The 24,523-nt window shown below is 43.2% G+C and overlaps 1 protein-coding gene across 1 annotated transcript; it reads right to left on the bottom strand.

Moving 5' to 3' along the window:
- Positions 1 to 1,180: 1,180 nt before the first annotated feature.
- Positions 1,181 to 24,116, bottom strand: LOC144102173 (uncharacterized). The gene is made up of 8 exons (XM_077635487.1): positions 24,108 to 24,116; positions 23,382 to 23,491; positions 21,718 to 21,752; positions 20,100 to 20,121; positions 18,779 to 18,825; positions 7,204 to 7,225; positions 1,976 to 2,442; positions 1,181 to 1,276 (listed from the first exon to the last, which is right to left on the bottom strand). The coding sequence occupies exons 1-8, from the start codon at positions 24,114 to 24,116 to the stop codon at positions 1,260 to 1,262; spliced, it is 729 nt and encodes a 242-aa protein (XP_077491613.1). The 3' UTR covers positions 1,181 to 1,259.
- Between the last annotated feature and the right edge of the window lie 407 nt (positions 24,117 to 24,523).

The raw sequence follows: 24,523 nt of genomic DNA, 5'->3' as shown, positions 1-24,523 counted from the left end.
GCCTCCTGAGTTTCTTTTTAATTTTTCTTTATTTATTTCACTCAGCACAAACTCACAAACTCCGCATGCATACAAACCTCGCAAAATCTTTGCTAGGGATATGCCCATAGTAACAGTGTTGTAGCCCCATAACACCTCATATCTTTGTTATGCATTTTATGCTTTCTCATACGGAAGAGTTGTTAAGTTCGACACCCAGGATCTAGAGTACCCACCCACTGGTGGCATAATAGGTACAAGCTCTCCTCTGGCCTGGCGCTCGGCTTTTCTGAGGTGAAATGCTTGAGAAATGGTTTTTCCGACCCAATCTTGAGTAAACGGAAATACCTTACGCTATGCCGCTCTTTGGCCAACACTGCCCTTGCAATTTTAAAATGCACCATCGTCATCATCATTTTACACTTTCTCAAACGTAGCTTCCCTCCAATTTTTTTTTTTTAACACAGCGGTCCGGTGTTCACTCAAACGAAAGCAGAATTGCCGCCTTGGTGCAGATTATCAGTACTAGGAATAGCTGCGACCAATGACGAAAATTAGGTCCTCCATTGCAAGTCCAAGAGGTCCTCCATTTCAGATTCCAAGAGAAGGCAAGCGTAGCAGGGGGCTGGAAAAGGTTAGGTGGGCGGATGAGATAAGTTCGCAGGCATAGGGTGGGCGCAGCTGGCAAAGGACCGGGTTAATTAGAGTGACATGGCAGAGGCCTTTGCCCTGCAGTGGGTGTAGTCAGGCTGATGGGGATGATGATGATTATGATGGTGATGATGATGCTGATGATGATTGCAAGTCGGTCAGTGAAGGCATTTTATGGTGAACGAGTTCGCTACCAGGTCCACAGAAAAACGTCCAGGTATATAACAAGCGCTTCAAAAACACTACCAGTTTAGCGTCATTCAGCTGGTCGCTGCACACTAGAAATCCTTACCTACAGTGCGATATCTGCACACTGCTCAGTGCTAGGTTGTGTCTTGTTTGCTGTGTCCCGTCTGTTGTGATCTTACTAAGGCAGTCAATCACAGCTGCCTGGTAGCAATTATTTTAAAAAACAATTTCGGCACTCGGAAGTTCGCCTGCTGAGTTACAGTGTCGTTCATCCTATCTAGCCGTATTGCTTGCTTCTCGTAGTTGTCTGCGGGGGTACAATTTTGGAAAAAAAATATTTGTGATAAAAGCAGCCTACACGTTTCTCTGAGTCATAACGCCGGAGAGATTTATTTGCCCAACATGACTCATAAACGTTGCCTTGTGAATATTTGGCGTCGTTACTTTCTTTCTTGTCCTGGAAACAAATAAAATAAGTCATGTTCAGAGGCGCACTTGAAGGGCGACTGAGAAAGTAGTGTATTATCTTTTTCACCTTGTAAATGCATGAGAAGTTATGCAGAGAACATGAAATGGCCCCTGCAACAACTCACAGCTTCTCGGGGGGCGCGAAAAGTGGTCTAGAAGCCAGCTTAAAGATTACATTCCTAAGTGTACACAACCAATGAAACGTGGGTAAAATTAAGAACACCGCGACACTCGGGCAATGTTATTCTCAGATGTACTTCCTTGCAGCCGCGAAGCTGCATTTCGCAGTACTGATACTAACTGTCGCTGATATCTTCTTTCAGAAACTGTTCTTTCTAATTATCGTTTTCTTAACTGCTTTGAAAGAATGATGCAATAAGTATTAGTGATTTCAAGCAGCAATCAAGCTTCCAAAATGCTGAACCAATCATACTTTTGATTTACTCTGTTGTAATTTAGTAATTACATTTTTTGCATTTGATTCATTATTTGTAATAAATACATGGTAACCAACGCCTCTGGCGTATTGGTTCAATACAAGAAAGCAATGTCCGTCGTCGACTCCGGTATCAAAGGCGGCCCTTAACAATCGAAGAGGAGGAAAAGACGCTGACGGAAGAAAATAATCGGTACAATCTGCGGTTCTTCCTATTCGTTCTGCTCGTGCTTAGAGGCAAGACCTGCTCACCGTCGAAGACCGGGTCTACATACTCGTCCTCCTCTCCACCTTTCCAACCGTGCTGACCCTTCTGGCCACCCTTGGCTCCACCTTTGTAGTACAGCTCTTGTTGCTGCTGCTGCTGCTGTCCACCTTTTATGGATGGCTGCATAGTTTGGGGTTTGGGTTGAGGTGTGATGGGTTTCGGTTTAGGCGGGCAGACTTTCTGCCCTTTGCAGTCCCTCTTCTTGTGCTGGCCATGGTGCACAGCCCTGGCGGCACCCGTAGGGTCACCCTGCACAGGAACAACTTGGCCTTTCTGGCCCTTTTGGCCCCCGTCTGGTCGCTGAGGAACCTGCGGTTGTTGCTGCCCCCTGTGATGCCTTCTTCTGGCGGATGGTCGCTTGTGGTGTTGCTGGTGTTGATGCTGCTGTTGCTGCTGCTGCGGCTTCTGCCCTCCCTTTGCTATAAAGGCACCTTCATCATCGCCTGCAAAACTGCAAAACATAAAGCCACAAGTAAATCACTTTCCAGTTGCCTAAGTACCGGAAGCTACTGAATAAGCTAGTAAGTTGGGCATTGTTGAAAATGGAAGGAAAGAAAACAGCGCAAAAAGAACGACAGACTGTAGTAAGATACAACTTAAAAAACAGCAGTTGTTAACACTTGGCCACGGTCCGCGGCGTGCTGTATCACACCTCTAGCCAGTCACAAAATTAAACGAAATCGGCTTTTTAATGTTTGACTTTATTAAACGAGCCAGGTATCAAACATCTAGAGCTTATAACTTTTTTCTCGTGATGAGCATCTGTCTTAGGCGACGAGAGAAGTGCTAACAATGGACTACTTTTTTGTTGGGAAGGAATTCCGTGCGGCGGTCCTGAATGTGGGCGGAGCTTCACTGCAGACTTAAGTTGTATCCGACTATAGAGACAAACCAATGCCCTGGTGCCCTGGTGTGTGTTTCCCTGCAGTGGTGTCGTTTCGCGTTATAGTGGTCTCTAGGAGTGTTGTATGTCTTTCCTGTGCGCCTGTCTTGTTTCATAGTTTTTTTCTCCTTTCAGTTTTTGTGTAGGCTTAATCGAATGATGTATTCTCCGGTCTTGTAAAGGGTGCTAGCGTTAGATACACATTGTTAGGATGGTTGGTCCATACTCATTAAGCGGTTTACGGCACGGCATGGAGACAAAAGGACTGGAGAGAACGCGGGCTACTTCCAAACAACTTCCACGAACAATAATTAAGGCAATGCAAATGCATACGGAAAGCACCAAATACGAGTAGCACTTCAAAGCGTGGCACCTTCCCGAAAATTTCACCTCCTTGAAACCAACACCACGTGTGAGGCTCCAACAATCACCAGAGCCACGGTAATTCTAAGGCGAAGTCCTTTAATGGCTCATACTCGCAGATACCAGCCTGTCCGTCCGATGTCACGCTCTTTAGCAACTTGATAAGAAGAAAATCTTCGTGGACGATGGGATTCGTACCACAACCCTTCCGTTCGGCAGGCCAGCATGCTAACGACTACGCTACTTCCTGCCAACGCATATGTAGTTCTCCCTGTCTAGGGGGCTGGAGAGTGTTTGCAGAAAGGCATGGAATCAGACGGATGCCTCCCAGACGCCCTCCAGTGTCTCCAGCATTTAAGATTCACAATCAGTTGTGTACTCAACATCTTAACCACACATCAGTGTCACAAGCAGCAACACCGCGCTGAAGGCTTTCGCCTCACCGCACTTTAGGTCAACAAAGTGCCTCCTGAATTTTTGCCTCTTTTAAATATATTGGTTCCTTTGAGAGCTAACATATGTGTGTAAGCATAAGGGCGTGCTGGAAGTTGCGGATTTAAATAATTTTTACTCGAAGGAGAGCGAGACATATTTACTAAATGTACAGCTTGCAGGCATCACTTTCGAGATGGTTTTCAATTGGTTCACATAACCCAGTTGGCCCTGCAACCGGTTGGAAGCAAGCCAAGTGCTCGATCAACAATTCGTGCTCTCTGGATGACATACTCGGGCGTCATCCGGTTTGCCCCACTGAAGACCCGCTGTAGAGCAGCAGTACTTTATAAAGAATGCCCGCTGCGCAGTCCACATAAGTCTTGGCGGTGCTAGACAATTTTAGTTGTACGTCCGCAAAACCTTTGCGCGCGCAATACGCGCAAGTTATAACGCATTCCCGCCCGTTTTGGCAACGATAGTTTTAGTTGAGCAAACGTTGGTTGAGCGTGGATTGCGCAACGCTGGAGATGACGATGATGATGACGATATGGCTCTTCCCTCTTGAACCGGCGCTTACACTTGGTGTGTCCTAGCCTCACTTTTGCATTAGTTCAAACAAAAAGTAGGGAAAACAGGTGTCTCAACCATCTCGAGGCAGGACAGGCTTCTGTCGCGTTGTCGTTGCCTTCCATTGCCGAAGACGAGCTTTCGTTATGGATACGGCTTCGGCTTCGCTCAAAGCCAAGCTGGATGGATGGATGGATGGATGGATGGATGGATGGATGGATGGATGGATGGATGGATGGATGGATGGATGGATGGATGGATGGATGGATGGATGGATGGATGGATGGATGGATGGATGGACGGACGGACGGACGGACGGACGGACGGACGGACGGACGGACGGACGGACGGACGGACGGACGGACGGATGGATGGATGGATGGATGGATGGATGGATGGATGGATGGATGGATGGATGGATGGATGGATGGATGGATGGATGGATGGATGGATGGATGGATGGATGGATGGATGGATGGATGGATGGATGGATGGATGGATGGATGGTAGGAACATCCCCTATGAAACGGGGCAGTGGTTGGTGCTACTATGCTCAGTTTTTCTTTTATTTTTGTTTACTCTGCTGTAAGTTGTTAATACAATTCGCCATTTCCTTTGAAACAAAAAATGTCTTCCTACACTTTAAAACTTATGTCACCTCTCTGCTTTTGTCCCATGAATCCTCCAATCGCTTTTTGCTAATTTCCACCGCAGATTTATTTACATGACTATTGTTACCTCTAAACCCTAAGGCCTCAGAAAGAGTTACAATGCCTGCACCGACATCGGGATGGATACCATCGCATTTTAGTATGAGGTGTTCTATTTTTTCTACAGATTTACCACACACAGCACGTGTGTCATCTTCTTCGTTAAATTCTAAAGCACATGTGTCATCTTCTTCGTTAAAAGCGCTCCCTGGTAGGTGGCGCCCTCTGTATGCGCTGGGGAAAATTAATCGCAATGGAGCACCAGGTGTTGAGGTTTCTAGTTCCGCACAGGTTGGGCACAATGAGGCTTGCACTTCGGAGGCTGGGTCAAAGCGTCGGCTGTACACAACGGTGCGAAGTGTTCCTGCACAGGCTTCCAAAAAGGAGTGCACTGCTGCGGCTGTTATCGGAAAAACATTTCTCAGGCGATCGCCTGCTTGTTGGCGTTTAGCATTTCTTGTGACATTTGTCCGGCATCAGTTCACACCAATGGGTGATCTACGTCTCTCTCGCAGAGGCCTGCACTGCTCCTCTGTTATTACGCTCGGTTCCTTCTTATTAATAAACTATTCCCTCTTCCCCCTTCTTAATGAGCTTAATGAACCGATGCTTGAGGGTAAGCAGCTTAACAAGGGATCACTATTGCGTCTTGATGGCCATGAAGTGAAGGCATCGGAACAACCGGCGCAACCAACGGGCGTCGGGCAGGAGGCGGAGGCATCCTCCAAAGATATTTTGCTGTGGGCCTCTCGGTATTAAAAGTAGGAGCATCCAAAGTTCCCTTGAATTTGCCTCTATGGCAACCCGACTGTGGCAAGCGAAAGCTATGCGACCGACATCGTGCTGTCGGTTCCAGCCTTGTTCCAGCCATGTTCGTGTTGCCGTTAACAGGTATATAAAAACGCTTCCAAATTCCAGGCTGGGTATGTGTACTGGTATGTGTAATGATACTGTAGCGATTAAGATATCTGGGCGTGCATCTGACACCATCACTTTCATGGGTTACCCGTATTGAAACTATCTGCGTCGACGCTTCCCGCTCACTTGTATACCTGGGACTTTATCTTAAACCTGCATCTCTTGACATGAAGAAGCTAAGGTACGAACCATTTGTACGGCCAAACTTTGAGTGTGCATCATCTATCTGGCGCCTATGGCAATCATATCTGACCATCGAAATGGCATCAATACAGAACTGTTCAGCTCTGTTCATCACTAAGTGTTCCTCGCGAGAAACCTGTGTCACCGCTCTTGAACAGTCTCCTCGTCTCTCATTACAGCCTTTGTTAACCACCTCACTAAGAACATCCACCCGCCTGTACCACGGTAACCCAGTAGCACGCATAAGCGGCCACATGTCTGCTTACAGCAATTCAACCTTTCCTAACAAGATAGCACTAAGAAATTCGCTACATCGCTTCATGCATAGATCATAAAACATTGCACGAGAAAAAAATTATCTTTTACAAAGTTCGACCACTTCTGCGTAGCCTGCACTAAGTTTACTTTTTTTTATTCTATAGCGCTGTCGCAACCTTTGTGGATTTCTTATATGATTACTACAATTGTCGTGCCTCTTAGGTTTTGTACTTTTTTGCAGCTTTATATTTTGATGAGTGTTTTTGCCGCAGTTGGCCTTTGCAAAATAGTGCGTCCCCCCTGATGTAATTTGCCTTCTGGCTTTTAAGGAGACAATAAGCGATGCGAAAGAAAATGCTTGCAAATCGCCAACGATAACTATCTGCACTGACAATAGATGGCGCCACAGAGTGGCAACCCGCGGAAATAAGTCGCTCTGATTGGTTGGTTGGATTTACAGGCTTCAACGTTTCGAACCGACTCAGGCTATTAGGGACACGCAGTGGAGGGCTCCGGATAATTTCAACTGCCTGCGGTTCTTTAATGTGCACTGTCGTTGCACAGTAATTACGGCTAGGCTTCAATTCGGCGCTCCAAAAACAGTCGAATAGAGCAACTCCGGTAAAAATACCATGAGATGACGCATGACAGTGTGTTTTGTTGTCTTTGAACTGGGTGAGCATCGTCACATTATTTAGCATGTTCATCCTTCCGGAAGCACTTCCTCTTCCGAAAGTAAGAGAAAGAGAAGAGGGGAAGCAGGAGGAATTTTACGAGGAATTCCTTCCGTAATACTCTTACTGAGAAGGAGCGCCTTAAATAGTTAATCAGCACATTCCTATACTTTCATAACGTCGAAAATTTTGAAAGTGAAATATGGTGATCGGTTACTCACATTTCTTCAGTGTAGGGCTCGGCTGAAATAGAGTGAAAATGTAGGGGTAATGAGCATTGCTTCTGTTTCGTGTCAAGAAGTTATTAAAATATAAGACCGCGAAATTATCCGACGAATTTTTTTTTAAGCGACGCGTTCATTTCGAAGTACATGTGAGCGATCTGTTCTTGGATAATTAAATTTGCACCAAAATAATTTTCGGCTGATTAGCTTTCACGTAAACTCCTATGTTAATGTAGCTATACTGTGAAACAAAACTTTACGCGACCACCTGATTTTCATACACCTATTCGGCAACGCTGAAAAAAGAGACGAAAAGATTACGCTGCAATATTTTACTGCTTCGAGTATAATGAAAAGAATAACTGTATCTGGAATTTAGGCCAGAGAACCGCACTCGAATCAACTCGAGAGAGTCAATTTCTACGCACACGCTATTTAGTTTATTCTGCAGCTTTTTGTGTTGTGGTGTATGGCAGCATCAGACTGATAGTATGCGGTGAATGTTGGCATTTGTTTTAGTAAACAGTCTTTATGGTGTTAGAGCAATAACAGAAAAGAAGCCTTGAAAGGCAAGAGAATAGTTGTCATGACGTCAACGGTGCTGTAAGCATTCAAGGTGCTGCAGACCTGTCGTCATCTTTGAGCATGGATGATGCGTAAGCAAATTACAGTATTTGTGACACGCAACAAACTAAGACAGAGTGTTTCTGAACACCTCGTATCTTCCACTCAATGCTACTTTAATCAAAGACGCAATACACTGCTGAGTCTCTGAGGTTGACACAGAGGTTCGGGCAAACAAAATTCTGCTGCCATACAAATCAAACATGCATCGTCCATTTTTTGGCTTTTTCAGTGCGTAGAAAAGCTGTCATAAAACTACAGTGTTAGCATATTTATATCTAGACTCTAAGTTGCAATGGGGCAGAAATACTAATCAGTTCTAAAGCTTCGTGACCACCCAATACAGGGACGCTTCTTTACCATAGTTCAATGGTCAGAGGCAGTAAGTTATCATCGAACCATATATGGATCATAAGTGAAGTTGCTATTACCAAATTTTTGTTGATTCCTGGCACAAGTAAATACAGCCCTGCTCAGAGACATCGAAGAATGCATGCGACAAATTATTAATGTGTACATTAACAAGATAAAGTAAACAACGAAATTGCGTAGCGACGCAAGGAAAACAGTACATCCTAATGTTACCACAGGCTTCAAATCATTTAAGCTACTTGTGCGACAAATGCAGTCATGTTTCGAAACTTTTGTGTGTACAAAATTGACAGCGAGAACCACGGTTTCTATTTTTAAACTTTAAATTGTTAATTGAAGGCAGTGAATGGTTTATTACGTTTAAATCAAGATTTTTTACATCGTTCCTATTGATAGAAACTTCTAAATGAAATTTCATTCTGCGTTCTTGTTGCCAGAGACCGCGGGTACCTCAATTCTCAGCTGTTCCTGTAAAAGTGTCCGTTTGTGCGTTTATTTGTCCTATTCTAACAGAAAGGCAGCCCGAGTTAAGATTCAGAAAAGTTCACGGCAAAGTATTCTTACCCCAAGATAAAGTCACAACGTACGCCAGGAGCACATATCCCCACATTGCGGTCTCAGAGGTCAAATCAGACGAGCATCGAGGTTACAGATTAAATTTTCCTCCTCGTGGGTGGCCCATAGAGGCTCACAGAGCCCTGGGGCAGTGCCTATAAAGCTTCATGTTTCAATCGCTTATCCCCCAACCTTGTCTTGTAGCGGTTGGCAATGCATCAGCGAAACGCAGACTTATATAATAGAACTGCTTTCCTATGAAAAGAGAAATCGTTACAACTTCGTGGAGAAGGCGTTTTGGTCTTCTTTCGTTTCAATTTCAATTTTCGAGAAAAGAAAAGGCGTATATTTCGACAACTTGTGTGCCGACACCCGGAATAAACCCTATTTGTTTTCGTTCTAGAAGAATCGGATGTCTTCCACTGGTGGAAATGGTTCCAAAAAGTTCTGCATCTGCAGTTTTGTTTTTTACGACCCATTCCAAGCTTTCAAACTGTCACATCAGAGTCTGGTTAATAGACCTGAGTTGTCTGGAAGTACACCGGGGCTTATTTTTCTATATAACACGACCGAAACAAAAAGCAAGGCCCAGAAAAAAAAATAAACCCTTTCAGCCGAATCAATGACTGTTTTTCTGATTGCTTGTCAACGTTCAATGAAAGAGCGCTTTTGCGCTGGCTTCAAGGTACTGAAGGTGCGTAAATCACTGATGTGTTCTCTTTGCTCGACCGACGAGCCAGGAGCAATTTGAAGCACGGCGATTGCGTAGCGTAGAGCCTCTCTAAGTAAATCTTGACAGTGATGTGTCTCTAGATGAAAAGTGAGAAGGTGAATGCAATCGTGCGCATTGGTCTGAATGCCTTGTCGCCGAACCCCAGTTTAAGTATAGTCATGCGCATCGTGTGCTAGACGCTCCACAAACACTTCATCACTTGTGCTGTCGCTGCCGACGGAGCGGACAAAAAGCTGTGAAGAGTGCAGCCTTTACTAGACTCATTGCAGCTTGAAAAAGATATGAAACGTCGTTGGGAATATCTCGCTGCTTTGTGATTACTTTTTCGCTTCTTGTTTTCTAGGTTGCCCGGCTTGGAATCGCTGGGTTGTCTGGGGAACTTGGTTTTTCATCGCATTGTTCAGCCTCATCTTCGTACTTAGCGTCTGCTTGAAATTGTGTATTTGAAGCGTTTAGAAAAGAAAGATGTTAATTTCTGTTCAATTAAACGGAGGGGAAAGAAATGAAGTAACATTTTACCTTACAAACGACCTCTATAAGAATGTGACGCGGCTAGCTTTAGCGCCAAAATATCCATATATTCGATGAAGATAAATCCACGACACTACAGAAAGCACAATGACCTCATGGGAAGTGTCTTGTGTAGCATATATACAGAGAAAATGCGAATGGAAGCTTTCGTTGAACGGTTAAATCGACGTCGAGTTAGCTCATTGCGTTGATGACGGTAATCGAGCAGCTGATGTTTCATGATCTGTAGCTTAACATCTTTAAAAAAAAGCAACATCCAATAAGCGGTAAAGTTTTTCATTGGCGTTATTACGAGTGATACCTAGAGCCTGACACGATTTTTTGCGGTGTAGTTTAATCGCAACGAGTGTAAATTCCAGAGTGCATACGAGGTCTTCAAGGATATATACAGCGACGCTGCATATTAACAGCAGTGTTTTTAGTGCAAGCGCATTTAGTATTTGAAGCGCGTTCAATGCGTCCTTTGAAACAGCACTTGTTTACACCTGAATGCGTAGCTGTGAGAAGCTTTGGTCATAGAGTTTAGACAGTTATCTTATAAAAGTGTAGTATAGTTGACAGCTGTGGACAAAGTGATTAGAAAAGAACGTACTTTAATATAGTGCCTTTTACTAAACTTCTGGGAGAAAATTTCACAGAAAGTGAATGACGTTGGCTTTTCTTTACTGTCAGTTGCCTCTAAGTGGAACGTCTCAATGCATGCGGTCTGTATGTTCGTACGTCTGTGGTTTTCGTTTCATTGTCTTGTGGCAAACGTACAGCATTTGTCAAAAATATACAGCCCAAGGGGTTTGCTTCCAAGCCGTGTCGTGGGGCTTTAAAGCGCGCTCGACAGTCCTAAGCTTGGGAGGGCCGAGGACTTAAGTTCCTCTTGCCTTCGTGAGAGTAGCGTTCCTGAGTGTGCATGGTAAGCTGCGGTGCAGGGCTCAGAAGCAGACCTCTTGGACTGCATACTTTTGACAAAGACTGTACATGCAGTAAATGGGTCGGTGCTCAAAGAGGGTCCTTAAGCAGTATGAATTGCCGCTTCCTGACGCCCAGTGCATGCATATAGCAATTCCCTGCTCCTCTTGTAAGGGCTGTGCTCCCCGGTGTAAGAACGCGTCCGTGCAATTACAGGATTGCACCAAGGGCGAGCGTGAGCTTGTCGAGGCGTTTCATGTTGCTATGGCTGGCCTTTTCTGCGACAGCAAGCCTTCACTTGCACCCAATTCAAAAGATATTAGTTTTTCTACTGATTCCTTTGTAATCATTACGCCATCTTGCTGTAATCTATTGATCCGTATTCCTAGCCCGCAACGTGCGAATGTCGATGCACTGTACTTTGCTTCGCCTGCTTAATTCTGTATCTTGTGACATGCGTCGTTGCTAAGCTATGCCTTCCTTCTTTGCACTTCCCTCAATAGAGGTCACTAATGAGTTCAGCGCTGAGTGCGTCGCTCCTTTTATTCGTCTCATTTTATGCCCTATTTTCTTCAATATGAATCCATGCCGACTAGCCCAGCTCACCATTTTCCCAATAGTGCAGTTATTTTCTCTTCCGCTCTGTAAGAGGGCCTTGCGATTCGTTGACAACATAGCGGCGTTCTTATCATGTTAAAGCTGGCGGTAGGATAGTGTGACCGAAAGCAGTCTTTTGCTAGTGCTGGTTTTCTCTTTTAGCTAGGCGCTTAATACCTTTTCTTCTCCTGGCATATAAAGGTGTGCCAACGTTTTCAAAGCTGACTTTACCCCCGTTGACGTTAGAGGAGTGCATTTCGTGCACTGAAAGCGCTTCGGCTACTTGTGATCGAGGGTTTGTTGAGCTCACTAGAACGTAAGCTTCTGTTTTCTTGCACTGACTTTAAAATGTTTTCTGAACAAAAAAAAAACACTCGACGCTCTTTCTCTTCAAGGAAGAAGGAAGCCACCATGAGAAATGTGCTATAAGTGACGGAATAATTCGATTTTCCTGCAACAGCTGGCCATGCTTAACTTATCAGACGTATTCAGTGTGTGTGGCGAGAATTGTGATGAAAGTTTCCAGCAACTCCAGACAACTGCGTTCAATTGCATTGGGACACCGTTGCAGTGTGTGTTCCATGTTTAGGCGACCACGCGATAATAACATCAGTTCGCTTTTGCCAAAAGACCGCATTCAAGCCATTCCTGGAAAAAAGACAAATTCATGTGCAAGTAGCCTTGCGTAAATAGTCAGAACTCACAAAGCCATTTTCTCCGAACTGTATAACAGGTTTGTGTTGGAAGCTACCGAACATATTAGGTACCTCACGTCTTCTATTAAAAGCCCCACGCGATGGTACTCAAGCACCACCTGGTACGTGTTCATTTGGTGCTTGGTGGTGTTTGGCACCACGCGTGTAAAAATCCTATCTATGCTCCCTCGTATGCAGCTTTTGTCAAGTGCCGCGTAGTACGGACTTCATCTTGGAAGCCAATCATACTTAACGGCACCTGGCAGTAAGAAAAAAACTCGTTTATTGATTTTGTCCTTTTATTTTCACCAGGACCCCGGACCGGAATGCCTACTTTCGTCTGTCTGCAAGACAAGAAAAGAAAAAGACGCAGCACAACGTGATGTGCGTTATTAGATGTGTAATAAACTACAGCCTTGCAATAACAAAAGTGCACGATGGGAAGCCTTATATCGTAACGTAAATGGCTATTTTGATTTCATTCGTTAAGCTGACCAGCTTCGTGGATTAAGTCGCGGTCCTGCCTATGCTGCTATGCTATGCTATACCTATGCTGCCATGCCCAAGCTTGGTGCTCTCTGAGTAAAACGGAATTTGGCTCATGGTAGAGCTCTCGAGTCCTATCATAATGAGGCAGTTAGCTCGCCTTTTCTATTCTATAATCCTTATCCTCCCCTGAAATTCCGCTGCTCTGTCGCTCTTCATATTCCGAGTGTTCTATGTATTCTAATCTAGTTTGAAGAAACACCCGCTGTAAGAGGAATAACTACCACAGCTTTGCAAAGTTCGGAGAAATTGGCTTAGAGATTTGACTAACTACACGAGGTTACCGGTGTCGGGACTGGCTGTACTTGGAATTTATTGAGGTGTAGGCGTATGGTAATATACCGAAATTCCACAGCAGCTGATTACTGCTGTGCTGAAACGAGATACGTCTCAATACTGCCGCAGTGTTATTGAGGCAAGTTTTTTTTTTTTTTGCAGGAACTTCACTTAGCTGTCAGGAAAAAAATACCTCTCCCTCGGAGACTTATCACGAAATGCTCATGCGCACAGTTCAGCATGAAGTTGAGAGGTCGCTGACTTCAATACTAACACTTTAGACACGGTAAAACAAATGCCACTTTTTTTGTGGGCAATGAACAGAAAGGATCCGAGTGCAAAGAGTCTCATGATATTTCTAAAGCACTGAAGACGAACTTTATGAATCTCATTTGACTATTGTGAGCATCGTTTCCGCTTTTGTATGTGTTCAGCTGTACTCTTTCGAGTCAGCTTTGTTTATTGGCGTGTACTTTGACATGCATGCTTTTATAATGTCTATTTTCGAAATAGCGTAGTTTGATTTTTAACCTGCATTATTTTATTTTTAACTTTCCAAAAGTGTTGTGTCATTTCCTTCGTGTATCTTGTTCTTAAACCCCACCCTAGTGTCCTTATATGATGATTCATTCTATATAAGGTTAGAGCCCCAATTCGACTGCGGCTATGATAGACGCTGTAGCGGAAGGGTGCAATGCAACGGATAATTTTGGCCAACTAAGTTTCTGTAACGTGCACTCTCATCACACAGTACACGTACCTCTAGCATTTTGCCTCCATTTTAATGCGACTGCAGCGGCCGGTATCGAAACAGTGTCTTTCAGGTAAGCAGCCGAGCACCATAACCACTTAGCCGCCACCACGGCAGCTTCGTCAGGATATGAACTCGAACATTGCTTTGCATTTTGTATAGCATATAGCGCAAGAAAAATGACAGTAAATGAAAATGGAAGAAACGAAAACAACAACACAAAAATGGTGTCTGGAATATGACTTTGATGATTCGTCGAGATGAGGTACTGCAATGCCAGAGAGAACCGTACAACGATGCGCCATCTATTCCAGGCCAATGTCATTGCCGAAACGGCTGTCTCTGCCACCTGCGACACACCAGCGCCAAATAGTCGCAAAAGAAAGCGTGCAATATCGCGTAATCTCAGAAATACTTCTTGTGGAAAATGCGAGCTAGAGGCAGCATTTTCCTGTCTCATGTAGCCACAAGTATCGTAGGACTTGCAGTAGTGGTGCATTTTAAGACTTGCATACCTGCATCTCATACCCTAGTTGTTGAGCAGTTTGAAAAATACTAATCGCATTCCCCCTTTGGCAACGCTGTATTTGCAAAACTCACATGTACAAGTTGGTCGCTAAATGACTCGGTCGTGTCAATAGCTTCGGGAAACTTGTATATGTACATGGAGTCACTTATTCCAGAAATTTGCACGGAATCTAACGCTTGTAACTCTACACATATCGCCTAAAAGTATTTTTTACCGGAAACCTTCCTACCAGAGGCCTGTCGGCATGTGCACCACGACACAGTGAGAACGCAAAGAAGAATTCTGGCACGAGCTTTGTGAACAGGAAACACAGTGCAAAAAGAAAACAAAAGTGTGCGCAGGTATTCCAGGTGTTTTCTTTTAAAGACCGGTTCCAAATTTATGACTTTAAAAGCACAGCAGCTCTTGAAGACATGGTCTCATCACCGTCCGATCATCGTGCCTATTCATGCGAAGTGCATCACCGGCCATACGTTGCAGACCGAGCCCGTTTCATCTAATAGGCACTCCTTTAAACTTTCCAACATGATACACAGAAATACATTGATGCGTGTTCGCTTTCAGGACTTTCGTAATTTATTACTTTCTTTTAATGCCACAGCTTTATGGGCACATTTCTCCAAAGGCGCGGTGGTTAGACGTCCGTGTGAAGCCACCGCCCCAGCGCCCCTACTGGAATGAAATACAACTAGCACTCGCGCAGGACATGCGCTTGGGGAGTAAGAAGAGGAGGCGTGGAAGGAGGAGCCATTGCAGCGTTGGATGACGTCATCAACGTCACGGTCATCGACGTCGACGCTACGCTCAGCCGTGTTAGAACTTGCGTTTGCGGTTTATGCTAAGTACTGTGCGATGTCAGCGCACATTAAAGAGCCCCAGGTGGTCGAAGTTATTATGGAGCCCTCCCCTACGGCAGTGCTTTCTTCCTTTCTTCTTTCACTCCCTCCTCTATCCCTTCCCTTACGGCGCGGTTAAGGCGTCGAACTCTTTATAAGACAGATACTGCACCATTTCCTTCCCCCAAAACCAATTCTTCTTCTCCTTCTTCTTCTTCTTCTTCTTCTTCTTCTTCTTCTTATTATTATTATTATTATTATTATTATTAATATTATTATTATTATTATTATTATTATTATTATTATTATTATTATTATTATTATTATTATTATTATTATTATTATTATTATTATTATTATTATTATTAATATTTATGCTAAAGGTCCCTCGACTAGCGAAGACGTCAGGACACAGTGCTGCCAGCAGCCGAATTGCAAGCAGAGCGTATAAAACGTGAAGCACAAGCGCAAAAGTAGGCGAGACGGTTCACATTCTGCTGACGCAAATTTCTCGCAGCGCATTGTATGATGACCCGCCAATTTTTTTTTTAATTTTTACTGACCCACCCTTAAAGAGGCCTATTTGCTTTCAACTGAGGATACTATCAGCTTGACGCAAGAAAGGCTCCTCGGCAAAATCAGGCGAACATCGTTACCAAACCGCGGCAAAGCTGATGCCGAAACTGAATCAGAACGTGAAGGCAAAATTTTCCGGCCAAATTGTATCCAGCAAGAAAAAAAACTGAAATTTTCCCTTCGAGCGCCCCGAGTGTGATAGAAAACCAGCAACCGTGCAAATAGCGGAGCTTCTTTTTCGGCCGTCTCATACCACAGAGGCGTCAAAAATTTCCACTCATTTATTTCCATTTCTGCCGGCAAGCCCTAGTGCAAACATTCCTGAACTAGAATAAGAATGGGGTGGAGCGCATTTGGATGGGTCTCTATGATCATGAATAGCACTTCACCAATATCGCTCAGGAGAAAAATCTATAACATCTGTATCCTACCGGTACTCACCTCTGGGGCAGGAACGTGGAAGCTAACGAAAAGGGTTCAACCTAAATTGAGTACAATGCAACGAACTATGCAAAGTAAAATGATTGTTGTAATGCTAAGAGAAGGTAGGAGAGCTGGGTGGGTCAGGGAACAAATGTGCAATAATGACATCCTAGCCGACATCAAGAGGAATAAATGGGCTTCTGCAGTGCATGTAATGCGAAGGCAAGATAACCAATGGTCGTTAAGGGTAACGGATTGGATAGAAAGAAAAGGCGTGCGTAGCAGAAGGCGGCAAAAAGTTATGCAGGGGGATGAGATTAAGAAGTTTGAGAGTATTAGATATATGAGTTTGAGAGTATTAGAGATATGGGAGAGGTCTTTGCCCTGCAGTGGGCGGGGTCAGGCTGGTGACCTGGGGTTCTTCAACGGGCTCCGACACTGTCACACTGCACAGCATGCGGGCGACTTTTCTATTTTGCGCCCACGGAAACGCCGCAGTCAAGGCTGGAAATCGAAAACGCGTCATGCAGCTCAGTAGTCGAACGCTGAAGCCACTGTGCCAACGCACATGCACGTGCTTCCACCAGCTTCGAGGCCTACAAATATGATGCAGTCATAGAAGGCAAGTTCGCGTATACCTATTATGAAACGGTTCCAAATTTATGACCTCAACCGAGATTCATCTTTTTAAGCACAGTAGCCGTGGCTGACGTGGTATCTTGGTCGTCGTAGCCATCTTGAGCACCTTAATCGTTGCCAAAACGTGACCAAACATTTGTTACAAACCAAGACCAACTAGTATGATCGGTCCTCTCCTAGCCTCTCGACGAAAAATCACAGAGAAATTTTATTAAAGTTCGATTTAAGTATCATAATCTATTTATTGGTTTTTTTCCTGCTTTTGAAAGCCCGCCCTTGTAGAAACGTGCCAGGTTTATAACGCGACCGGTATCAGTTTTGCAATGCTCATGTTTCCGAACCCTAGACACTGAAAGATAATGGGCAAATGAAAGAAAAACGAACAAAAGAAAGATTCAAGCTGCTGCACGCATCACAGTGCGAACTCTAGTGCAAAAATGCTGAGATCATCTTTTATCTGCCTCGACTAAAGTGGATTTGTGTGAACGGTAAGTTTCGATATCTGATGCACACTTATTGACTGAAAATTCACGAAAACGAAATCAAGATCACTTGGCCAACTTGCCATGCTTGCTGAGGTGTATTATAAGCCATCATTGCATCATTGTACCAGCTGGTCCAAGAACAGTTTACACAAGAGTTCAAATTTATTGTTGTGTGGGAAACCAGAAGTCATGTTGATTTTCACTGCTTAATACCTATAGGTCGTTTTTTTAATTGAATATCTCGCTAATTAATTTTAAGGCTGTCTGCCCATCTCCATCCTCTTAGCGTCTTCGTTTCGGTATGTTCCCGCCTCAATATTCATGCAAGCAATGTGCCCTCAGTCATTGGTAGAGAGAGGACAGGAAGACGGGATTGCTGGCAACAGAAAATAACTAAGGGAGAGTGGAACCTCAGGTCGATTATCCAACGACCTGTTTAGAATCTTGGCTAAGCAGCCTGAGGCTCTCCCTCCCTTGTTCACTTTGCTTGGTATGTATCACCAGTAAGTGTACGTTAAACACGAGAATCGGAGCATATTGTATCCAACGCTAGGCGATGACAAGTTACAACTTTAACTTCATTTGCTTTTGAATACTGGATAGCTCTTAAACGCAGTGCACCGATTTTCATGTATATCGTGCAGGACGTGGTTTGGAGCACACGTCACATCGACCTAGTCACCAGATCACTCAAACTAAAGGGCTACTAGCGGCTACGTACTTGATATAGAGCCACCTTGTGACTAAGTGTTTGTGATCGCTTGAAGTTATACTTCTCAGAGACAAATTTATCGAAAGATCGATTCGGCTACTTAGTTCTTTTTTTTTATACCGATGGAAGGCACTAAAATTGGACTTTCCAGATAAAACGTGTCCAGAAAATCCTAGAAAAGCCTCGAAAGTGGAGACAAGTATATGAACAATTTATTTCGTAGGGGCCATATGTCATTCCCTGAGTCCGCATTTGGTAATAAATACTGATATTTCTATTCACGCAGCTATTACAAGCAGCACCTATTCTTGGTCTGGCACTGCATGCAGTTGAAACATTGCGCAGTAAGGCTTTTTTTTTGTGAAAGAAGAATACGTCACATCGACGTTTGTTGGCGGATATTTTCGTGTTTGAGCGAACTACCATGGCCGCATGTAAAACTTCTGCTTTCTAGTCAAGCAAACAAGAAGTTATCTCTCGTTTTGTGTTATCTTCAGTGTATCCTTCATGTGCTTAGGGATGCTTCTTTCCATGCCACACTGCTCCCTCGCTCTATTCTTGTTTGGGCAATGATACCATTCTTCTAACGCTGCAACATTACCGTCATCAGCCTGACTACGCCCACTGCAGGGCAAATGCCTCTCCCATATTTCTCCAATTAACCCGGTCTTTACAGAATGCACAGAGTTGTAAGAATATTATTTTTCTTGCTTTTCTGCGGACTACTATTCCTGCTGACATTATTGTTGGCTTAAACAAAAGAGAAATCAAGTTGATTTAAACGCTCACCTTCATCTGCTGAGGAGTCCGCCCTGCTGTCATCAGCGGAGTCCAATCTAACAAAGGCAGGCGGCGAAATACCGGATGACAGTCATGAATAAAGATGGCTTTCATAGCATAGAGTGCGATTATGTCGTCAAATTATAACATATTTTTCACTGATTCCTCAAATTTAAAGCAATTCGCATGTGAGGGATTGAGAACCCAGTCACTACAACAAGAGTTGTAGCAACACAAGATATGAAGAGTTGTGCTTTGCTTGCATGCTTGAATTCATTCTGCCTGTTTAGCTTATTATGAGGGCAAGAGTTAGACGCGTTCAAATTGCCTTAGTAATGTTTGCAATGATTTTTTTAGTGAACACACTATGAATCGTAGCCATTTATTCATTAAATATACCTCGGCATGAAAAACCCATTTTGTTTTGTTTTTCTTCAAGCAACATTCTTTTCTGCCATTCGTATCAAGGCTTGGTCACGTTCCCTCTAAGGTACAAATAATCAAGTTTAGAAAATTCAGCGCGAAAAAAAAAAGACGGAAAACCAACAGCATGATCACAGAGACGAGCGCTGGATTTCTTCTTCCTTTTCATATTTTTTTCGCGCCGAATTTTCCAAACATGCACCCACTCCAACTTACCTAATTCAGCACTTTGTACAGTTATTCAATTAAACATAAATTCGCAATTGCATCCTCAAGCAAAATATCTGAGCGTTGCAGTTTGGAAAAGTCACTAAAGTATTCCCCAAATAATTGTGGTAACAAAATCTTATAAACCACAAATATGCGTAAATATTTCTCACAAATTTCAATTGTCTGCCCAAAATTGATTATTTTTTCAAGCTTTGCTCATGCGAGGTTGTGTATAAACGACGCAACGGAGTGCGATGAATTCGCAGCGTGATTTTAATTTCGTGTTCTCCGAATACTTTTTTTATTCATCTGCAAAGATTTAACACCGTCTAGCAAATGCTTTCTTCACTAAACCAGACGTTCGTTTAATATGACCATTGCTGTCATTGTGCAAATCATAATAAAAAACGCAAACGAATTAACTCGTCACATCACAAAAGAAACATACTCAGCATATGTCTTCCATGCGTTCTCAATGCTATTTATAAAATTTTCATTACACAATCGGAGGCGGGACGCAAAAAGTTGCCGGGCCAATTCCACCAATCCATGAATATTTTCTGCACTTTTGGTGCATTTGTAATGGAAGTGAGCATTAGTTCAATATACATTTGCAATTACTAGCTGCCGAAAAATCGGCATGTGCTTTCTCTACTTGTACCTTGATATGACGCGATAGCTCATAAGATGAACTTACGATGCATCTTCTGCTTCTTCCTCTGTGTAGAACGAAAAAAAAAAGTTGAACTTTGATGAGCCTAACCACTCAGAGTAAACAACACAGTTCTCAGTATTGTACGTGACAGCCAGCTGGTGGGACGCTGGTTGTCTCTAGGATGACTGCATTTACATGCAGACAAGGAACCTTTGTTTACTGATAAATAAATCACTGAAAACGAAGCGCGCCGCATGTCTCAAACTTCTATTACGCCAGAATTTAAATTTATAAAATAAAAACATTCACAAAGTAATAATGTAGCTAAGCTGAGTGCCATAATAAATATTTGCGGCAATCTGATCTTATATGCTTCTTTCCTTATATTGTTCTGCTTCATGCTGTCCTTGAGTGCACCCGTTTTAAATAATTAATTCGTTTTTCTCTACCCTTGCATAAAAAATCGTAGTTTTTTTTATATTAAAGCAATTGAACTAATCGTTCCCTATGTTGAAAATTGGTATCAGTTTGTTTCAACTATGTATACAAACAAAATCAATCAAATCAATAAAATCAATCAAATATTATGCCGGTGACCACTCACCCCTGTGAGTGTGCTTTCAGTGAACGTAGAGCGCTCTCATTATTCATATTAAGGCGAAAGCCTTTAATTGCTTATAATGGCGCCCATGACGTTGTCCGGTCTCAGATCATGTCCGGTCTCAAGTCATGGCTTACCGATGACTAAATTAACTCGATAAGAAAAGAAAACCTTCTGCACGGCAGAATTCGAACCCCCATTCTTTTACGCAGCCGAGCGTGCTACCGACTGCTCTACTGCTTGCGAACGCATAAGTAGTTTTTCTTATGAGACAGTTATACTTATAGCAACGGGCAAGGACACTTTATTTTGTCTATTTGGTCTTTATTTTGTCACAATAACTTCGTCTAGCGTAAGACAGCCAGTTGTGTCTTAGGCGGTGCGGGCAGGGGCACTTTATTTTTCATTCTTTTTATAGTCCCTCAATAACTCTTGCCTAGCGTAAGGACGCTGGAGAGTGTTTGCGGAAAAGCATCGAATCAGACGGATGCCGCCCAATCGCCATCCAGTGTCTCCAGCATTTAATATTCACAAACAATTGTGTACTTATTCAACATCTTAACCATACATCAGTGACACAAGCATCTACACCGCGCAAAAGGCTTTCGCCTCACCGCACTTTAGGTCAACAAAGTTCCCCTGAATTTTTTCTAATGGACTTCGAAACTATGCCTTGAAGAAAACAGAATAGTTCATTGCGGAGAGTTCACTAGTCAATTTTTTATTGTCTAGTGATTTGTGAGTAAATTTTTGAGAAGAAATACACCAATCATTTTGCGCAACATGAAATCAAAGCGTAAACAAGTGGAAAAGCCACGAAGGCACAACTTATGGCAACCCTAGCTGGACATCTCTACGTGTTTATTCTCGTGATTTAGTACCATGCCACCTCTAACCTAACAACAAAAATAACTGCTGAGAAGGGACTCGCTAAGATAACAAGGCTTCCCTAATAAAGAATGTTTCGAATTATTTACGCGTCCTTTTATATCTTGTGATGATCCAAGATACGCGCGAAATCCACTGCAGCTTCGCGCATATCATTCACTAGGTTCTTACCGTCCCTTGAATCTTCATCCCCTTCTTCATATGTCCTGTGCGCATGAAAACCAGTGTAAAAAGAAGAATTTAGGTCATACCAACATTTTCATACATGATCTAGAACTCGTATATTTTAATGAACTGACAGTGTACAGGCTTTGCCAAAAGTAACCGGGCAACGGTGGTTTGTTTCGTATCCACGTAGCGAAGAATTTTTTGGGAGCCTTTAAGATCTGAATATGTGTAAAGTGAGGTGCACCCTTGACCTCACGTTCTGACGTCTTTCGGTCTTCAGCGCTGCCGTAAACACTCCGTGATAATATTTAGCGGAAAAAACCTATTGCACGGTTACTTTTGGCAAATGGAGTCTTAGAACCTCATTTAACAGTTCAGAATGAGTGCAGGAGGTTACATTTTCAAACTAAATTAGTATCAACTGGATCAGGAAAACAAAGGCTTGGAAAAAAAAGAATGCCGCTGTCAGTCCGGAAATACCAGACATTAAAAAAGGCGGGCGGGTGTGGTAAACTGATCTTAAAAACAAATTCCTACTTTAAAGGAGTAATGTCACCGTCGCATCTCCTTTATCTCATAGGGTAAACTCGTGGTGCATGGGCACACGTGTGAACAACTACAAATATCTTTAATCGTAAATGCCTTGGGTGCTGGCATCCCTATTCATTCTTGTTATCACTGATTCATCCATCCCGTGCGAATATCCCAGCTGACAGTCAATGCCGTCTCTGTGTACTCTCCAAGAGTTGTCTAAAGCCATTTTTAAAACGGATTTTCTCAGAGCGAAAGTTTTTCCAAAAATGGCGGCGGCGCTAGGGCAACGGTGAAGGAACTAAAAACGCCCTCTTAGCCCAATTTAATTCGCTTGTTATTCGACTTTTGATTGCATCGGCTTTCTATATATGCCCAGGTTTTCTCGACATTCAGCAGCTGGCGCCATGTGTCGGCCACCGCGTAACTCAAAGGACATATTTCAAACAGCTAATTTTCAAAAAAAGTTAGAGATTCCTCCTACCAACTATTTCCGACGGCCATACAAAAGGAAAGAGATCAAGGAAAAATTCAAAATTCGCGCCGGGATATGCAGTGGTCACCGCCTCGCGGCAAATGATGGAAGCCGTGCTAACTATAAGTGTTTGCCCAGATTTTCTGGGCTTCTTAATTACGTGCTTATCGTAGAGTCCGGAAACACGCGAGTATTGATTCCCATTTTCAAGTACAGCTTTCTCGGGCAATAATTTTGAAAATTGAAAAATCATAAGACACTCTTATAGAAATATTGAGGGTAATGGCCAATTCGTTTGGTATGTAGCAAAATCTCTGCTTTAAAGTGTTTCCATCGGTCTCATCGAACAGTTAAGACTGCCATAAAAATCAATAGGGAACGATTTTGACGATGGCAAGAACGTTAATATAAAAAAAATTCAAGGCTGCCGTTGGGTGACCTGTAAATACATTGATTGTTTTAGTGAAATCTTACATTTTATGAAAAAATTTCGTTCACAAGTGAGTTCGCGCTCAAAAAGGCTTTTGTCCAGAAATTCTGGGTACGGTCTGTGAATTTTATGCAGAAATCAGAGTATTTCTCGCTGTGAAATGTAGATATCGTTAGTTGTGGTTCTTTCATCAAACAATTATTTTTTCATATTAAAGAAGTGTTGTCTTACGCCCTGGAGTCGCTGTCATCTCGGCTGTCGTCCGCACTGTCGTCGGCGCTGTCGTAGGCGCTGTCGTCTGCCCTAACTATCCGCGCAGGAAAGCAGAAAATCAGGTCAGACTAAATCTTACTTAACCACCAGTCTGCGCACTTGTCATAGCCAAAAATATCAGTGTTAGGCCACCGCCCACGGTGCCCTGAATTGAAATAAATTAAATTCAATTCCATTCAATGTTTAGAAAAAAGGACACATTTCTTTGACACACAAAACATAGAAACCAAAAACATCGAAATGCTCCCGTGTGTGTGTCTTCCTTTTTTGGTCCCGTCTGCTGCGCTGTTTTCATGCAAAAAATGTACCAACTAGCCCGACTTACTCCTTTGTTCGAAATGCTCCGCCTAGCACAAGCAAGAATAACAACTTTTGAAGTTTTGATGCAAATTTGTTGTATTTGAGTTCTGTATCCGCAGAGCAGGATGACTGTGTTATCATGATCTTTCGTTTGGAGTTGAATGTATTAGGCCTGGACGAAGTTTGTACATGCGGTTGGAAAGACTCGTTGAATGGTATTCATTTGTATTCACTCTCTTACGGCCTCACGGCGGACAGTATAAATAAATAGTAGCCGAGATCGATTTTGCCTTCCGTTTAGAAATCTTGACAGCGCCTAGGCTATCCCCTCTTTCCGGCTACCATTCAGAATATACATAATAGGTTTGTTGATAGACAACTGGCCCTCGTCATGGTTGAATCGCTGACAGATGGAGTCGCAAAGGACTGTGATCGTGTGAGCTATAAACGTTCATAAACGCACTGAGAGAAGTTTGAACTGTGTCCGTCAGTCCTTGCATTTTGACATATAATAGAAAGGTGCTAGCAGGTATGGAGTATATATACGAGAGGTAATTTACTTTTTACCAGTTTGTGCCTTTTTTTCAAGGGATAGGGCTCTGAAAGCCTGCTCTGGAAAATATGGGAAATTCTAAAAGTCGCATAGTAAACGTGTGATGCACGTATTTCTCGTGCTTTTGCGAAACAAGTGAAGTAACACAGGCGTGACCACTCTTTCAAAGTTAGTGAACTTCCTTTTTAGAAGTGATGTCTTGCGTTATTCTTTCTTTAAGCGTACTATAAAAGGGTGGAACGTTTTG

This window comes from Amblyomma americanum, chromosome 8, assembly GCF_052857255.1.
Source record: "Amblyomma americanum isolate KBUSLIRL-KWMA chromosome 8, ASM5285725v1, whole genome shotgun sequence".
Classification (NCBI taxonomy): domain Eukaryota; kingdom Metazoa; phylum Arthropoda; class Arachnida; order Ixodida; family Ixodidae; genus Amblyomma; species Amblyomma americanum.
Note: the sequence above shows the minus strand (reverse complement) of the source record. Positions and strands in the feature narration are given on the sequence as shown.